Here is a 14,006-nt window from a genome sequence, read left to right on the forward strand (position 1 = left end):
TGATGCCTTAAAGGAACAGTTCACAAGTCATTTACTCGTCCCCCCGTGGCGTTCCAAACTGTTCACACCAAAACAATAACTATATTAGTGTTCACACCAACAGACGATAAGATTCTATTAAGTATGTGTACCTCTAAAGAAATGCTCACTTTTCTTGTCTTGATTGGCTGTAAATGTTTTAATGATTCATCAGCTGGAACAAAAATCTAAACCAATGTTCGGATTCCAGTAATAATGTTGCTGCTGTGTCATTATCAGTATAGTTGTGGTTTGGATTTAACGTTTCTCATTACACTTCTTGTTCTTGGAGTATACGGGCCTTCAAATTCCCAGTGAATTTTTGATTAATATCCAGGATTTTTTTTTTTCTTCTTTAAGCTTCAAAATGACCAAAATACACGGGCTAACCCCTCATTTTTAGGCATACACCTAATTTTTACTGTCTTGACTGGAATACAATATTCTGAGGAGTTGTATTTAGATTGATCTATCTGGCACAACACAAAGAATATGTTCCGCCAGCTAAAGCCAAAGGGGTGTGAATCAAATATACTGATTATCTAGCAAATTCCTTTGGTTTATTGTTTTATTGCACCGTTATCACCAATATATGTATTGAATGAGAACAGAGCTTCTTGGCTATACATTGTCCATCATGTCTAGTAACTATCGAAAGAAACTAGATAAAAACACAAACCCAAACCTGTTACAAACAAGTTGCTTTTATTATATTAGCTGGAATACATATAGTCTGCAGTTAAGCCTAAAGAGATGTCTAGCTCCATGCACAATGCTGAAAAATGCACAGATGTTACAGTACAAAGGTGTAAGACTGAAACACAGTGTGTGTTATTGCTGACACTGAGAGGTTTAATACAATGAGCATGTTCAACTGTTTCCTCACCACAGGTTCACACCGTACCAACACCTGCTTGATAACCATTCTGTCCGTTCTTTAATGATGCAGGCCTGGATTTATATGTGCAGTGTCTTTGAGAGACAGCGTAAGCAAATATCAGTGAACTTAAATTCAGTTACTCTGTGTTACAGCGTGTTTGCGTAAGTGTGTTTAAGGCCTGAAATCTGTCTTTGGCAGCGCTTTTAATACGGCACAGGAGATGAATGAACCCTGAATGAACAGAAGGGAAACCCACAGTCTGAGCGGTTAATAAAAGATGAGAACAGTACAGAACTGAACCATACTGAGCCTCTGGCTCAACATATTAATCTTACTTTACCTAAACACTTCCCTTAGAATGAAAGAAAAAAAGCAACGTTTGAAAAGCTGGTGAACGGAGTCTGCTAAATTTAATAGTTCATACAAATTACAAATAAAACATTGAAATTAATAAGCCAAAAAACACTCTCCAGGAGCCCAATAAAGGTACACATCTACACAAACAAAAAAAGGGAAAAAATGAATGGCCCACTTTACAATATTACAGGATACTTTTAAATAAAACTTATCCTATTGTAGTTTGAGGAGGGGAGAAAAAAGCAGATAAAGAAGGAAAAGCTTGACGGCAGAAATATTTACCCTTTTAATTTCAGTAATGCTTAAGAAGCTGTTAAGTTTCCTTGTAAACTACAACATCTTGGAATGATTTTTGGCACATTACGTGTCAGTTTAAAAAAGCAGAACAAAGCACTTGGCCGTACAGGAAAAAAAGAAGACCAATTAAAATAAAACACTTTGCAGTCTATACAAATAATGTGGACAGTCCATTTGTCAACACCAACAATACAAGATCTGCCTCACAGTTGTTTGTAGGTGAACTTATTCTTTCATTTTGGCCAGTGCACAAACACACGTATATATATATACACACACACACACACATCTTTGATGGCTGTACATTCAAATGATAAGGGGGAAATTCATTGGGGGAAAACAAAATAGGCATATTAGAAAATGAAATCCATAAAGGTTAAGGAAAGGCTTAAAATAATCATTTAGGTTAAGTGCTGGTTAAGTGCAGATTCTCACCGTGACCTATTTTTGACCTTTCAGGACCAATGCCGGCTCACAATGCGGCCTTCAAACTTTATCTTCTGTACATTCAATATTACTTTATTGCTTATAAATGACATTTAGAACAAATTTACTACTACTCTCTTCAATAAGGCATAGAAAATTGTAACTAAAAATGATTAAAAACCATTCTGAGTAATCAATCAACATCTGTCAGAAGCTTAACATGGTAATGCTTTCTGACTGGTGTCATAACTAGGTTAAGACTGACCTCATTAATGTACACAAAAGTGATGTAGATAGGAAAACCTTGATGTAGGGAGATATTTTTAAGATATTTAGTTCTTTTAAACGAACAGTATGTGAAACTATATAACCTTTGATCTGTTCTGAGACGTGTAATCGAAGCTCACAGCCATTATTTCCACCGAGAGCTAAAGACAGAAGTGGAGGAATGAAAATCAAAGACATGTGTTCGATGACTTCTGAGGGCGAACGGTTTACTGACACATTAGTTAATGGGGTTGAGAACTGAGGAAGAATTCCTTGACAATTGTGGATTCAGTCGGCCTCCTTCAGAAACTTGGACTGACTTGTGAGCACATAAAAATGACGGTTTCCGACAGCTGCGGTTGCGCGTTGAAGCCACAAAGCAGCCTAGAAACCTTTGCCTGGCCGGGGGGGTGGGAGGGAAGAGTCTGCTGGGATTTCCAGTACAGACTCGCACTATATCATCACATCCATCCGGCTCATGCTGCAGTTTTAGGATCATGTTTGCAAGCTTTGAGCGGGTACAATTTTATTATAGAGGGATTTACAATTCATAATGCCTGAAACTATTTGTGGAAGATGAGAAATGGCTAAAACTCTACAGAATCCAGGCTGACCCTCCTTGTCCTTCTTGGTACCACACGTGGACACCATCCCAAACAGTTCACCCTTTCTGCCTTCTCTTTTGCTGCCAGCTGGTCTCACTTCCTCCCTCACAAGTTATACGCCCATCAAATGCAGCACTGACCTACGACCTGCAACCAACACAGGAGTTGTATATCATGACTGCTGCCTTTGCTTTAGCCAGCTAATAAAATGGCTTTAGGGACCGGCAGCTTGGATTACAGCAGAAGTATTCTGGGAAAGCAAGGGCATGAGATACAGGAACCAGCATGTTCGCTTCAACCCAAGACCCCTGAACAGGAAGCCGAGGTGAAGTCTGGGGAATGCATTTGGAAAGACATGTTTGGTACAAAGCCAAACTACCGACCGAAGTCTAATAAGTAATTGAAAAACTTTCAGAAATGCATGACAAATATATACTATAAATGCGGTATGGTGTAGAAAATGAAGTCTTGGTTTGATGTTTGTTGGTAAAATCATTATATTATTCGTTACACGTAAATCTTTTTGCTGCTAAACCACATCAATTATGTGTAGTGTCTCCATTTCTGAGGTATAATCCAAACCAAAGCTGTAAAAACATTATTTATACATCAGAAATAACTGATTTTCAGAAGGATCTAGTCTGATTTTGTACTTTATAAAACTGTTTTAATGATTTAAGTGCAAATACAAATTCATTAGAATGACTTAAAATGGATCAATCGATAGACCAAATGAAATAAAAAAAAAAAATCCACTTGTGTTTCAAAGACTCCTTCCAGCCCAAGCAGAGGGATGAATACAGGACACAGAAGCACACATAACCAGAACGAAGAAAAACTGACTGATGGTGAGGTGTGGATCTTTTTAAAGCAGTAATAAGCAAGTAAGATGCTGCGAAGAAAGCAAACTGCCCACCTGAACATCAACTCCCAGAACTTTACATGTACAGCATTAGATTAAAACAAACACAAAAATAAAACATCCCACATTCCAGTGACATTGGAGACTGAGATCATCTGGCGGGCCGAGGGATAATGGACCCTTCGTCGTCATCGTCGGGTTCAATCGAGACACAGTATTGTATAAGAGAGATATTAATACACACAGACACTTTAGAGTATTCAAGGACAATAGGAATCTAAGCCTGAATGAGAAAATAAATCATTGGTGGCACCAGAGTTTAAAACCTAATAGAAACAGTACAAGACTTTTCAACTGCAGCAGCTCTATTCAATAATATTTCCACATGAGGACAAAGTGATGGGCATTCAGATGTTTTCAATGGTGAGGCCATTTATCCAAGCACAGGCATTCCTAACTTAAGCATTCTGGATCCTCTGTGGTGTCATGCTAGCCACCCTCAAGGCTCAACAAGCTGAAGCTGTACAGCTGAAATAACTGAAAACACAACCCATCTAGGGTTTTTTTTAAGACTGGCTAAGACCAGCAGAATTCCTAACGCTGGTTTCCCAAGACACACTGAGAGTTCGGACCAATGTCTTTCTGTGCAAAGTTTGCAAGTAGAGTCACAGAGCAGCTGTGGAGTCCGCTCTGAAAATCCTCCATAAATTTCAACATTTGGGTTAATCCCAGTTAGCTACCCAAATGGACGAGGTCACATCGAGATGAGCTCTAGATGACTGGATTCTTCTCTAGCTGGTTTGGAATCCAAAGCAAACATCCCTTCAGAGCTACTTAGACAGGAAAGAGTCAACATGCAGATGTGTTTCCCAGCTTCTTAGTGTCGGTGGTCCTGTGTATTCGCTATGCTGATTGTGAGACCATCAAATCCAGTTAAAGAGATGAAGATGAAGGAATAGTACTAGTAAAATAATACAATTCAATAGACATTATCAGATACAAGGAGCAAATTACAAATAAGATTAAATAAACTTGGGCACCAGGCATGAAAAACTGGGTATATGTACATTAATGCACACTTAAGACTTAGCATGTGGTTGACTACTGGCTCTATGTGTGAACGCCTTCAATTAATTTTAGATGTGTGCAATAATCCCAATTGATTCCTGAATTAAACACCATCCAGAAACAAGTGAGATTGTCAGACTACTTACAAAGCCACAAGATGTAACCTGCTCCTTGTGAAAACACATGAAACTCAGGTTTGGACATCTACCAGGACCTGTGGCACCAGGGAGGACTGTGTGGGGTTCTCAAAGTGCTGATCCAAAGCCCCTTTCACATCCTTCAAACACAGTCACATGTCTGCGCCTCTCCCTTGTCACATCTGAAGACTTTAATACACTACGGGGAGCAGAAGAGGATTCATCGCTGTAGGAGCATGTGACTGCTGTTCCCAAACGACAGCTGGAAGATGGTGAATTCATACAGGTGTGATTGATGTCAGAGCTCAATGAGGTGGTTCCCAGGAGTCACTGTCTGGAAATCTGTTCATCTGATGGTCTTTAAAGATATGGTGTAACTGAAGAGATGAGATGAGCTTCATTCCTTGCGCACAAGAGCCACTTTGAGATGTAAGAACTGAGGCAATAAAAACACATGAGGATACTTTAGGTCAAGACTCATTAACATGTGAGTAATTAGCTTTTAGCTTGCTTTAATTAAGTATAACCTAGAATCCTATATGGTATCTAGATTTAAGTGTAACTCAATGAGTTTCTAAGAAAAATGCATACCACTAGTTGGAAATGTGGGTAATCTGGGTCAATTGTCCAGATGACGATTTGACCACGACCGGCTTCCATCAGCTGCTCGGTTTCTGCTAGACCACGCTCCACGACTCCCAGACTTTTCGTACAGGTCCACGTCACCTGCAGGCTGCCTTCGCCATAAGGACGGTGGGCTTTCTCGATCATCTGCAGACTGGGAAGAGAACAAACATACAACAGATGTGATTAAATATACTAATGATTTCAATTGATTTCTATATCCCCCAAATTCTGTCATGTTTGGAAGGGATAAAGGCCTGTGACAATCACATAATTGCCTGACTGTAAAATTGTAATTTTATTATATGCAATATCACTAGGGTTGGGTACCGAAACCTGGTACCAATCTGGAACCTGTAGCTATGGAACCGGTATGCACCGAACCGAATCAGAACGAAGATTTGGTGCCTAATTTCATGGCTCTTAAATGCCTGAGTGATCAGTTGAAACATTTGTCCTGGTTCTCTGAAATGTACGCAAGAAGCACGGGCATCGCTAGCCTTTTTTTAGCGGGGCTATAGCATTTATCTCAATAAACTGTACACATATTCGCGATCGCCTCAGAGTCAGTCCGCTTAAATGTCATATGACTCCAGAGGCAGACCTGTCTTCTTCCCTTCTTTCAGCACGCTCTTCAATCCTCAGACCGCGGCGGAGCAACGTGAGCGGACTCAAACACAAACAGAGATGACAAGGTGTGTGTTTATCGACAGATTGTTTGAATATCTGTGCAGTTCTTTGTCATAAATACAGTTTACAAAATGTAACGAGAGAGCAATTGGTTTCTGATCTACTGTAACGTTTTCTCTCATCACACCGCAGCTGTTTCTAGCCTTTAACACATATGAATGCATACTTTAATTACACTTATTTTAATATACTTAATCTAATTATACGTACTTTATACATACGCTACTGTGCAAAAGTCTTAGTCTTAGGCAACAACCTCACAAGATTATTATTAAAATGAATGGAAAATGAATGTTTGGAAATGTAAACTGATATTTCCTACTGACATGCTAAAGCAAAATATCTAAAATAACTGGCTTAAAACTCTTTTTGGGGAGAAAATACTAATGTGCCTAAGACTGTACTTTACAAATGACATTGTTGCTATTTTATAAAGACTGACCATACAGTCATTCACAGAACTGATTAAAGACAGTGACAGACAGCACTCATTTTAAGTAAATATCAGAATGATTGACAGAGATACAATAGAAACACTATGTGTGATTTTGTATTAAATAATGACCCAGATCGTGAAATACATTTATTAGCCTAAGAGTAAGGGAAGCTTGGGAAATGAGAGCATCCAAGGAGCATGTGAAAGCTATGGATTTATTTTAAATCTTTTAAAATTTTCTTAAATGTCCCTTTTAGGCTTTTTTAAAATGATTCAGGCACCACTTAGGCACCGGTACCATTTTAAAAGTATCGAAATGGCACCGGTATTGAATAAAACCCAATCGATACCAAACCCTAAATATCTCTGATTAGGAAATAGTGTGAAAATTAAATCCCTTTATTTGAATGGCAATTTAAAGCAAATAAAGAAATGCCATGAAATTCATTTTTTTTTTCTCTCTTCAGTGTTCAGTAATATATATTATAAAATATTACAATTTCCACTCAATTGAGATTATTGTACATAAAAAAAATAAAATACAGACTGTCAAAGAGCATTTTCTAATGGATATAATAAATACATTAATGGAAATGTTTAAGACTTTCTGTGACTTTTTGATATATTATCAATTTCCACAAATATTCCAGGCTGATATTTACAGGATTTCCACAACGGCATATAATGTGACCCTGGACCACAAAACCAGTCATAAGTAGCACAGGTATATTTGTAACAATAGCAAACAATACTTTTTATGGGTCAAAATCATTACTTTTTCTTTAATGCCAAAAATCATTAGGATATTAAAGCTGCAGCAGGGAACTTTTGACGCTCTAGCGGTTAATAAACAGAACTGCTTGCGTCTTGCGGAAGAACATTGTAGCCGGAACTACTTCTCTCTGTTTATGTCTATGAAGAATCACAAAGGTACTGGGTTACTCCGCCGCGGTACCCCGAATCAATCTAAAATAGTCCGAAAATAAGCACTTATTATAGGTGTACCCTAGTGATTCAGGACAAACTAAAAACACGGTTTGGAAAATGGATTCATGGTGTACTCGCTTATTATGTTCATTTTTCTACATTTTGAACACAAACAAAGTTACGGACCGCAGCTCTGATTGGTTGTTTTTTACCGGGAGCGCATGACTTTCTGCAAATGGCAATAGGACCATTGGGAGGAGCCAGAGGAGCTTGATTTTTTTCACAGATTATCTGTCTCATATTCTACTGTCAGGACATAATGACAGGTTTAATAAATATATAAAAAATATATTTTTTTACAAAAGTTCCCTACAGCACCTTTAAGTAAAGTTCATGTTTCATGAAGATATTTTGTACATTTTCTACTGTATATATATATATATATTTTTTTTTTAAAGTACCCTTATGACCAGTTTTGTGGTCCAGGGTCACATATATAATGCAAGTTTGGGTTATAAAAGAAAAAAGAAAAGAAAAGAAAGAAACTGTGTGAACAACTGAGCAAGGACCTAAAGATAACTATTTTAAACATAACATTTAAACAGTCCTAGATGTTTAATTAAAATATGTGTTGCCAATTCCAACAAAGGTATAAGTATCAGACCAAACATTTATTAGACACGTCAGAGGAGAGAAATTGCTCAGACCGCACAGAACAAGTCCAAATATAGAATGCTGATTGTCTCTTTTCTTTACCATGAAGGTGGAGACTTCACACAGCCAACCAAATGGTTCATGACGTCAGTTATAAAAAGTTCCCAAATGAGGCAGCAGGATATGCCACACACTGCTGTGGAATTTCGTACACAGCAGACAGATGCTAATTGTCCATAATAGGGCTTGAGGCCTGCTGGGATACGAGAGGTGGGTGTACAGGAAACCAGTTACGATGCATCGGCTGCCAAATGGGCAGGCGCAACCTTGCAACTTCCTGTGTCACTCAGGAAGGGGCAATGGGTGGAAATGACCCAAGCACAATCTTAAAGAAAGATTTCATGACGGAATGGGTTCCATGTAGATCCATGGCACAGAAAAGCCATTTATGTGAATAATGTGAAGTTACAGCTTATAACTGTAACTTGCTCCTAGTGATTGTCCTGAAGTGACAAATGTATTTTGACATATATATTGTTATATATATATATATATATATATATATATATATATATATATATATATACAAACAAAGATCAAGTGTTAATGTACTTAATATCAAGAACCGAACATGTGGTCTTTTACGAAAATTTTTGAAATTCTATCTTTTAAAATAATAATAATAATAATAAAATATATTCCATAATTTTATATCCAGTGTGATTTAAGTGATTCAAGTATGTAAGTCTGATTATGTGAGTTAAGTATCCTTTTGAAAGCATTAAATTTATTTTTTAAATCGACGATTCAGTTTTAACTAAATTAATAGTTAGTTTACAAAAATACATTAGCTAGATAATTTTAAAATGTAATGGAAAAACAGACATAAAGGTAATAACATGGTATTCTTTTATACCATGTGAATTTCCTAATACCTAACATTATCATTCAAAACTATATTGGATATCAAAGTACTACAGTATTACCTTCTGATATTCTTACTCAACACATTTATTTGTGTATGAAATATTTTTTATGAACACTACAAATGATTGAAAACGAATTACCAATTCTATTTAGTGCTACTTTTTTCTACTCTTAGTTGGAAGTGTCTTCATTAAAAAACATGAAATAAGATATAAGGAGATTCTGTTCAAGCTGATAAAAAAGAAAAACAAAGAAAGAACGAAAATTTACACTACACAGATGCCATTAACCAAAGTGTTGTTGTTATATTATGTAAGCAAAGTGTTATATAAATAAGTAGTTAATGGTTGCCTGTCTAAGCACAACTGTCCCATATTAATTTCCAGTAAAAAAAGAAAAAAAGAAAAGGGTGATCAAAATTCCTCCATAAATCACTCCAGATTTGTGTATTTTTATATGCAGGGATGAAAAGTCATTCCAGCTCTAAACATAACACGACATCTGGCCAACCAAGATTACTTTACTTTTATACTGCTCTCCACACAGCAGGAGTATTAATGACTTTAGCACATATATTTGACTCACATAGGCTTTGTGTCAGAGATATGAAACGGATGACCTTGATCTGTGAGGACAGTCTTGGACACGTGCCTTCATTAATAATGGAGGAGATAATACCTCTGCCCCATCAGCACAACAACACCACATCACTGATGGACAGATTGAATCTCCCTCTAATCACTGTGGTATTGATCTTATACAAGACACAGTCTGGAAATCTGTCTGAAGGTTTAAATAAAGACATCCACGGTCAAACTATTCCACTGTAGATACATTGAGATAAAAAAAGGAACCATGCCATGTGATACAGGTCCAGAGAAATAAATAGAAATAATGGAATCAACAATTCAATCCTGCATCCACAGCTGTGACCACAATTCATTTAGAAGATCTGTTTTACTAGCTGAAGTCTGAGGAGTTTTACAATGCAACTCGTAATTATCTACAAACAGCTAAAAAGAAAAATGGAACAAATTCTCAGTTCATAGGATTACTTCATTTAAACACTGATCATGTTGTGTCACAATCATAGTGAAAACCCTGAGTGAGGCATTTATTGAGATGTTTAGTATACATTCAGAGTAAAAAAAAAAAAAAAAAAAAAAGGAAAATCACATGAGTTGGAGATGAATGCATGCCTGACCAGGGCTGATTAGATAAATCCTTCCTAATGGATTCCAGATTGAGTGGGAATGGACAAAATTTGCTTTCAATCAGTTGCAAAACTGAGAATATGTAGTTACTACTTTGACTATTGCCATTTTTACATCCTTGGAGTTGACTTGTATTCAAACTAAACAAACTTTTTTGCCTAAGGCTATATTTATGCTACTTTTCAATTTAATGTGTAGATTTGATCGTTTTAGACTAGACCCAGACCCAGACTTCCAATCTCAATCTTATTATCTAAACAAAAAGTGATATAGTTGTATAAAAAAAAAAAAAGTCACTCTATACTCAAAAAAGTATGAAAATATAATTCTGTAAAGTGTATTTAGTATACATACAAATTCTAGCTATGAAATTAGCATTATAAAGACAAAAGAGTGAGTTATTTTATTATTTAAAAAAAATGTTATTTACTATTAAAAATTTGCCATCACCATCATGGCAAAAATTACATTGTAGTGGAATGAAAACGACTGAACTCAAAGAATTCTTCTTTGACGTATAAGTAAACACTGTTGGATGTAGTAGACTCCTGAGAGAGTGTTTTGGAGTTTATGTTTTACCATAAGGCAAAAAATGCACACATTTGAAGAAAAGACCTGGAATACATATCTGTATCCATTTTTTACCCCTTTCAACTTAAAAGTTTATGGCACAAATCATGTTAACTTCTACAGATGGAAAGACGCTTTAAAGCTGAAAGAGATAAAAGATTAATGACAGAGCATCCCCGACAGAGAGAAATAAGAGTGAATGAATGATTGTGTGATCACAATAGCAGTATATTAACTTACAGCTGCAATGACAACATGAAGAACCATAGCTAGCACAAAGAAAACCAACCTTCACTGAGTGACAGAGAGAAGAGAGTAAGACAAATGATCTGACCTCTGGTTATGCAAGTGTTAGAATTCACTTGTGCATTAATCTTTCAGCTTTCTCAGATAAACGAACAGACATTTACCATTCATCAGAGCAACAGACTAAAAAACAAAACAAAAAATCTAACATGGCATGAAATGTGGGTACCTGAACGTGAGAAAGACAGATTGAAGAAAAAGGGGCAGTTTTTGAAGTCTTGTGCCAAGAAGGGGCCATGTTTATGTCTCAAAGGCCATCTCAATAGTTTAATTAGGTCTGGGCTGTTTGAGATGTTTAATGAGAGGATGATAGTAATTGGTGAGCTGATAGGATGCAGCTCTATTCTCTTACTTGTATTCTCAGTCAGTGAAAAAGGATGAAAGCCAGTGAAAAGGGCCTGCTTTCCCAGTTTTGTTTTGACTGCTGGGGTGACACCAGACTCAAATTGGTTTAGCTGCTGAGACAAAACCTGCCCACTGACCTGACTAACAGTTTTGCTGAAGACAAAGGCATGGCCTGTTACTCATCCATTATTAGCTTTTTACATGTATCAATATCTTACAAAGAAATATTACTTCCATATATATATATATATATATATATATATATATATATATATATATATATATATATATATATATATATATATATATATATCTGTGTAGAGACCTACATAAAACTATCTAAACCAATTAATTAGGAGGTGTCCACATACTGTTCGCCATTCATGTGGAGTATTATGCCACTTTAAAAGGAAGCAAAAATATTAACTCGAAGATGTCAACCTGATCAGAAAGTTCCATACATCCAAACTAATATAAACAATAAGATCCTTGTTTATTAATTCTCACTTCAGCTTAGTCTTGCGTGTACTTACAATGTATTCAAATGACTGAAGACATAGACTGGCTACAACTGGAAAACAGTTTCCTGGTTAGGATTCCATATCAAGAAAAACAGAAGAAAAAGATTTCTCAAGGGCCTTTTTTTTTCTTTCAGCAGACAGAGAGTGATCTAAAAATACTCCATGTTTACAAAATATCTGCCCTCTTAACCTATTACAAGAAAAACTTCCAAATCAAAAAATAAATAAATAAAAAAAGTTTTATATTCCATGGCTAAATATTAATACATATTAATATTATATTAAAGGGTTACTCCACCCCAGAATGAACATTTTGTCATTAATCACTTAACCCCATGTCGTTCCAAACTCATAAAAGCTATGTTTGTCTTCGGAAACACAATTTAAGATATTTTGGATGAAAACTTTGAGGCTTGAGACTGTCCCATAGACTGGCAAGTAAATAATACTGTCAAGGTCCAGAAAAGGTATGAAATTCGTCGTCAGAATACTCCATTTGCCATCAGACGTGCAATCTGGGTAACATGAAGCGACGGGAAGAATTTTTGTAAGCAAAGAAAACAAAAATAACAACTTTAATTTATAATTCCTTTGTCAAGAGAGAGACACATAGGAGACCGTTGACAATGTATTGTTCACTGTTCGTTCATGTTAGTTAATACATTAACATTAATGGAACCTTACTGCAAAATGTTACCTAAATATTAAATATCAATATATTAATATTTTTCACTTCAATGTAACAGAATCAGATATGTTGTTGGATTTATTTATTTATTTTTTGACAAACGTTAATTATCCAAGTAATTATAGTCCTACAAAGCTATTTTTTTAGAGCATATAAGCATAGGACCATGGAAAGGTAGCATCATTTTACTAGTGTTGCCCAGTACAGCTGTACACCATGTTACAGCAGAGTAGCACCACTGCAAACATGAGCAAGTATACAGCATATAAGTTTTAAGTCGGTGCGTTATTTGAGTGGACTTTTCTTCTCCGTGGAGGATTAGTGGTAGTTGAGTGAAACGCACATTCATAGAGCGGAATATTGAGCGGAGCATCAAACTGCGTAGTGACAAGGAGAGTGAAACATGCACGTGAACACTAGTGGGCAGGGCACGTCACACCATATATTATTATTATTATCATCATCATCATCATCATTATCATTATTATTATATGTATATGTATCTTTTTTGCTCGCATTTTCGCAAATATTTTCGCAATTCCATCATCTTTATTTTACTAACTTACTGCATGCTTAAGTTGACCCAGTTGACCTCACCAGGTCTCACCAGGGGGCAGAACACAAACTACCAAGAAAAAAAATAAGCAAGATTGGATTTGGATAATCAGATAATTTGCAAAGGCATACTGCTGACCTAACCTCAATTTTACCAGGATATTTTATGTAGGGTTGCTCCAATTGATTGGCTACTGATTGCTATTGGACAATAATTCTTTGAGAAATATGATAATCTCCATAAAGGCCGATCTCAAGCTGACCACGTGCCTGGCATGAGCAGTTTGTTTAATAACTTTAACTGAATAACTTACAAAGTAACTTGAACAAAAGTAACAAAGTTTCTCTGAAACGTAATTTCAAACAGCAAGTATAAATCAATGTACACTCACTCTCTTTCAGCTCAAGAAATCAGGATTGTGCTGGATGTAAACTATTGTGCAACAATTGCCCCATTGTAAAAAATCGGAGCTCCCTTAATTTTCATACTAACAAACTAGCATATATCATGATGTTCAAATTAAATGTGAAATTATGCTAAAAAAAAATGTATCTTTACAAATTTTAAATTTATAAAATGTATTTAAAGGTTAAATTAATTAATACAATTATCTTAGCAGGGCTATGCTTGT

General features: G+C 36.0%; 1 protein-coding gene across 2 annotated transcripts in view; it reads right to left on the reverse strand.

The window, feature by feature from the left end:
• Positions 1-706: 706 nt before the first annotated feature.
• Positions 707-14,006, reverse strand: part of luzp1 (leucine zipper protein 1) — a 50,892-nt gene continuing 37,592 nt past the window's right edge. Inside the window, exons 3-5 of one of the 2 annotated variants that reach the window (XR_008157759.1) lie at positions 5,509-5,695; positions 4,927-5,353; positions 707-4,673 (exon numbers count right to left, since the gene is read on the reverse strand). Coding sequence is in view for 1 of the 2 variants with exons in the window: in XM_052580537.1 (XP_052436497.1) it covers positions 5,537-5,695 (159 nt within the window). In the remaining variant the exon portion in view is untranslated. Of the gene's footprint in view, positions 5,354-5,508; positions 5,696-14,006 lie in introns of both variants that reach the window. The other variant, XM_052580537.1, reaches the window with a different exon arrangement.

This window comes from Carassius gibelio, chromosome B17 (genome assembly GCF_023724105.1).
Source record: "Carassius gibelio isolate Cgi1373 ecotype wild population from Czech Republic chromosome B17, carGib1.2-hapl.c, whole genome shotgun sequence".
Taxonomy (NCBI): domain Eukaryota; kingdom Metazoa; phylum Chordata; class Actinopteri; order Cypriniformes; family Cyprinidae; genus Carassius; species Carassius gibelio.